Consider the following 5,693-nt stretch of genomic DNA (forward strand, 5'->3'; position numbering starts at 1 on the left):
TTTAACACTTGAATAACTGGATCCTCAGTATATGGTTTTTTGGATAATATATATTATGCTATTTTAACAGAATAATAATGAAAATTGATGTTTCAACTTCTTAATTCTTTCTCAATTTTAAGATTTTCCAATTGTTTCAACGTAATATATTTTTCTCAAAAATAATAAAAAATCTATCATGTGCATTATTTGCAGGTGACATCTATTTTAAATGACATGACCATTTCGCTCTCTTAAGTCCTTTTTTTTTTTTTTTTTTTTTTTTCCTGCTCTCTTAAGTCCTTTCGTCATCTCGTTTGATTGTTACCCGGTTGGTTTAGTCATTTGGCACTCATTTTCTCTCTCTATCCCACCCCCCCGGATAAAGAAGATCCAGTTAGTGACGAATAGGAACTTGACACGTGAGATTTCAACCTCGTTCAAGTCAAAAAAATTATGGGCTCATGTTGAACTGTTTCAACTTTGGCGGTAGCCAAAGATAATTCAAAATAGACAACTTTGAGCACCCCAATTCTTCACGTGATCAAAATATGTACGTGCTCCCACCTCAAATAAGAATCTCTTTATACCTCCATCTTAACTAAAGATTTTTCCACTCAAATAAAACACTACGATTAAATTGATAAACACTCTTTAACAAATATTTTGTGCCTAATGTGTCTTAATTGCGTTTTCTTCTATTAATGCACTAGGAAATCACATCGATGGAAAGAGGGCACAATAATACAAGAAGCCATGGGATGAATGAGAGAGAGGACTATGTTCCAATTGATATTCAAGAAGATTCTGACATCCCACTGTTTGATTCCATGAGAGAAATGATAGATGACCTGCCTCCTCTGTCAAATGATTGTTGTATCTATAGAGTACCCAAGAGAATGCGTGAAATAAATGAAGATGCTTACACACCTGGGGAGGTTTCCATCGGTCCATTTCATCGTGGTAAAGAACACTTACAAGCCATGGAAGAGTTTAAACCCAGATACTTTCAGTCATTCCTTAATCGTACTGATCGCATGACTTTGAAGAGTTGTATAAGGGTGGCGAAGGAATGGGAAGAAAGAGCTCGAAGTTATTATGCGGAAGGCATTAAGCTTAGCAGTGATGAATTTGTTAAAATGGTTCTTTTGGATAGCAGTTTCATCATTGAGGTCATTTGGAGATTCAATTTCTGTAACGACAAAAATACCAGTTACTTAGATAGGAAGATTTCGTTGAGTAATGTACAACAAGACATGATCTTAATTGAAAATCGACTTCCCTTCTTTATCCTCGAGGGTCTCTTCGATTTAGTCTTCCCTCCTAGCCAGGGGTCCTCTTCCTTGCTCCATCTTTCCATCGACTTCTTCGCAGGTTCTGGTGTTATTTTAAGTGACATGAATGAGTCAATTTCAAGTTCTGGAGTAAAGCATTTTGTTGATATGTTGAGGTTATGTTACTTGCCATCATCTCCAAGGCAAGCATATCAAGTGAAAAATGTGCAGATACCAACTGTAACAGAGCTTCACGGGGCAGGAATGAAATTCAAGGGCTCAATTAGTAATCGCAAGCTTGACATAAGACATGCTACGGGAGTGTTGGAAATCCCCCAATTGATTGTATCTGACTCCACAGAATCTTTATTTAGAAACCTCATCGCATTTGAGCAATTTCATTATCAATACGACAGCTACATAATTGATTATATTCAATTCATGGATGGCCTTATTGACACTGCTAAAGATGCCGAATTACTTATCCAAAATGGAATTTTGGATAGCTACTTGAGCGATTGTTCTGCAGTGGCAACTCTCTTTAATAATCTCACCAAGGAAATGACATTGTGGACTCCCAACTATTTCTATTATGGTATAAGTGAAAAATTGAATGAATATTGTAGGGATCCGAAGCACAAGTGGAGGGCAACATTAACCCGTGATTATTTCAGCACTCCATGGAAAACTGCTTCAACCATTGCTGCAGTGATCCTGCTTGGACTCACTCTTATACAAACCATATGTTCTATAGTCTCCCTTTAGGTTCATCAGTATGTGTTCACTTCCATTGTGCATTGTACTGATTTTCTTAATTACTAGTTTTAACATTTTATTTAGTTTATTTTCAAAATTGATCCATGTTGTCTTTCGTTGGTGGCATTATCTAAATTTTTCCTTCTATTCTAGAGACCAATGCTTATATTTTTCTTTTCTCAGGAATGATGTTCCATTAGAGTGAAAAACTCAGAGTACCCAATTCTACACAAACTATGGACCCGTTTTGTTTGTAACTCTTAGTACTGTTTTCAAATCTCAAAAATACTCTGCTTAGTTCAGTATTTTGAAAATTGTATTATGAAAACTCAATTATAAAAAAAATCTTATTTTTAGATAACTGTCTTTTATTGTTTTTCAATTATCTGAATTCTTAAATACTGTTTTGAAAGTTACAAACTAAACAGACAATATTTATGTTGATTTAGAAATATTTTATGTTATTTCACATCATTCGAGGACAATGAAAATTTATTCTACTTGATTTCCAAACAAATCACCTTTTGCAACAGGCTAATTTTCAAATTAATATAGTTTGGTGGCAAAGTTGTCAGCAAATAGTCATGGGTGATGCGAATCATGCATTTGATGTCTTAAGAAAATGATTTTTAACCACAACAAATTTTGATGCGTAAAGTAAAACATTGATTACCTTTTTTTTTTTTTTTTTTTTTTTTTTTTTGAAGGCAAACACGAGAAAGTTGTGTTTTCTGTCCATCATTTTGTCAAAAATTTGTCACAAAGGGTTTTTTTTTTTTTTAAAGGCAAACACGAGAAAGTTGTGTTATCTGTCCATCATTTTGTCAAAAATTTGTCACAAAGGGTTTTCCTTTTCCTTTTAATTTCCCAACTATGATACTCCCTAATTTCAGAATACGGATTAATCAAATCCGTGCACAAAATTAAGAGATATCAAACTAATTAAAGTATTTCCAACAAGCACAGATTACAAAAAGAATTAAAAAATAAAAAATAAAAATAACTTGCTGAAGAAAACTAATAAATAATAATTTTATTAATATTTCTTCAAAATTACAATTCAGGAATCCCGTAATGCAAGGACCCCTAAAAATGTTATCCAATAATTCAGTCAACTATAAATAAAATAAGTCTATCATCCTACTTTGAAAATAAAATAGAAAAATGGATAAGTCCTTCAGCTACGGATCCTCAACCTTGATACTTGGACCTTCTAATAACCTGAAAAATAAATCGTGAGTTAAACCCACGAGCAAGTTCTTTCTACCAGACCTCTAAAAACCAATAAAGAAAACATTTCTGACCAAAACTAAACCTAATAATTTTTTTTTATCTTTAATAAATAATGATACACATATATATAAATACAACAGTCACATCTATTACTAAGTTCATTAATTCCAAAACCATTACCAATGATTAAATAATAATCATTTCTAGTCCAATCCACCATTTTTTTTAAAAGAAAAGTTCATTAATCTCAATTCCGTCCTAGACAGTTAATTAAACATTTAAACAATATAATTAAAGAATATTAAATTTAATTGAAAACCCAATAATGATTTAATTATTTAAATTACACATCCAATTTCTAGGCTCTGACAATCGTCCATGTCTCCACCAACATTATTTTGTTACTATAAATAAAATAATACACTAACCTAGATTATTCTAATTTAAGAATATCTAATCCTAATCCAACCTACACATACGATGACTATAGATGAAATTTTAATCATCTAACATACAGCCAATTCAACTATGCCATTATAAATATATTTATTTATATATTGGCAACTCAACTATGTCTCCTTAAGTATATTTATTTTTACATTGGCAATTCAACGATGCCTCCACAAGTATATTTATTTATACATTGGCAATTCAACCATACCTCCACAAATATATATATATATATATATTTATACTTTTAAAATAGCAACTCATCCATGCTTCCTATGTATGCATTTTATTCATACAAATACCTAGGCAATATATTTAAGCCTTTGTCAACTCATTCATGCCTAAAATTCAACCATGTACTAAACCTTAAAATTAATATAATAACAAAACAAATCATACATAGGCATTCCCTACATATTATACGCATATTGTTAATTTAACAACGAGCCTAACTATCAAGATATATCAAAATAAGAAAAATAATATTAATCATCTTGAATAATATATACATATATACATATATTATATAATATATATATGTGTATAACACATTCCTTAATAATCCTTGATTATTTAAAACCATATATACATATTTATCAATAATTATACATATATATATATACACGTCCATCCATATAACTCATAAATTAATTAAACCATATATACACATATATAAATAAATATGTAAATATATGTACCGCCTTCCATCATCAATATATTAATTTAATTATATTTATGCAAATTAAATACTACTAAATATTGTCATAAATGGTTTCTCATAAATACTCCATTTCGGTTTAAACAATTTTCTGATATTGTCTTACTAAAACATAAATATCTCCTAATAGGATGAGAATATGATAATGAAATTGGTACCATTGGAAAAAAGACAAAAAAATCCTTAAATTTGAGCTCAAGAATGACCCAATTTCGATTTAAGATATAGATCTAGGCCGCTGGTGCATTGAGATGATGACTGAAAACGATCCGGTGTGATGCGGCGCATGCTATTACGGTACGCATGGAATCTGGGTCTCTAATGGGTCTTGATTAATGGGCAGTTGATCTAGTGTGGGTGTATACACGTGAACTCAAGTGAGCTAATTTGGTGTAGATGCATTCATGTGAGATCAATGCTATAATCTGGTATGAGCGAGCTCATAGGAGCTGAAAGACTCCAGCCAATCAGAATGCGCCAGAACACACAGAACTGGAATCCAGCACGTGCAAGTGCATGGTAAGCACGTGGGCGCACGTGAGAAATCCCTGTTGGCCTGTTTCAACACTTGAAATTTAAACGGTCATAACTTAGTCATGCATACCTATATACTATACTCGCACCACACTGGATTATTCATCACCTTGTCTAATGCGTATATATATATATATATATATATATATATATAAATACTCCCTCCGTCCCAATATAAGTGTCCTCATTGGGAACTGTGACTCACATTTGAGTCACAGTTCCCAATGAGGACACTTATATTGGGACGGAGGGAGTAGTATATATTTATATATAATTTTCTAACAATTAAAGAAAAATAAAATATAATAAATTCCTAAAAATATAAAATAAAATACCAGAAAATTCTAGAAAATTGCAAAAAAATTCCAGAAATTCAATAAACCCTAAATAACCCTTTTGGGTCATAGATCAAGTATATAGTTGATTTTAAATATATACAACTTATATATATAATTAAAATTCAACAATTTCAAAAATAAAAATAATAATAAATCATGTTTTTAATATTCCGATTTAATCCTGATTTAATCAAATAAAATTAATCTAAACATTGATACTCAAAGTGAAATCCTTATGAGTTCTAAAAGGAAAGTTAGAGAAGAACTTGCCAGAAGGTTTCGAAACGAAACAGACGATTCAAGCCTCGATTGTTTCTTTCAATTTCAGCGTCTTCTTTCTCCGTTTCGGCGTCCTCTTTATCAGCCTTATCTTCTTCTTCTCTCTTTGTCTCTCTTATTTTTCTAACTTGT

The 5,693-nt window shown here is 31.4% G+C and overlaps 1 protein-coding gene across 1 annotated transcript; it reads left to right on the forward strand.

The window, feature by feature from the left end:
• The first annotated feature begins 704 nt into the window (after positions 1–704).
• LOC132281371 (putative UPF0481 protein At3g02645) lies at positions 705–2,039 on the forward strand. Its single transcript, XM_059783081.1, has one exon. It carries the CDS (start codon positions 705–707, stop codon positions 2,016–2,018), a length of 1,314 nt encoding a protein of 437 aa, XP_059639064.1. The 3' UTR covers positions 2,019–2,039.
• Positions 2,040–5,693: the final 3,654 nt, after the last annotated feature.

This window comes from Cornus florida, unplaced genomic scaffold, assembly GCF_030987335.1.
Source record: "Cornus florida cultivar Cherokee Brave unplaced genomic scaffold, ASM3098733v1 CherokeeBrave_3.0.0_Hap2_Chr11, whole genome shotgun sequence".
Taxonomy (NCBI): domain Eukaryota; kingdom Viridiplantae; phylum Streptophyta; class Magnoliopsida; order Cornales; family Cornaceae; genus Cornus; species Cornus florida.

What these genes read in the sequence shown, in the direction of transcription:
- LOC132281371 (XM_059783081.1), top strand. Translation starts at nt 705, where the DNA reads ATGGAAAGAGGGCACAATAATACAAGAAGCCATGGGATGAATGAGAGA.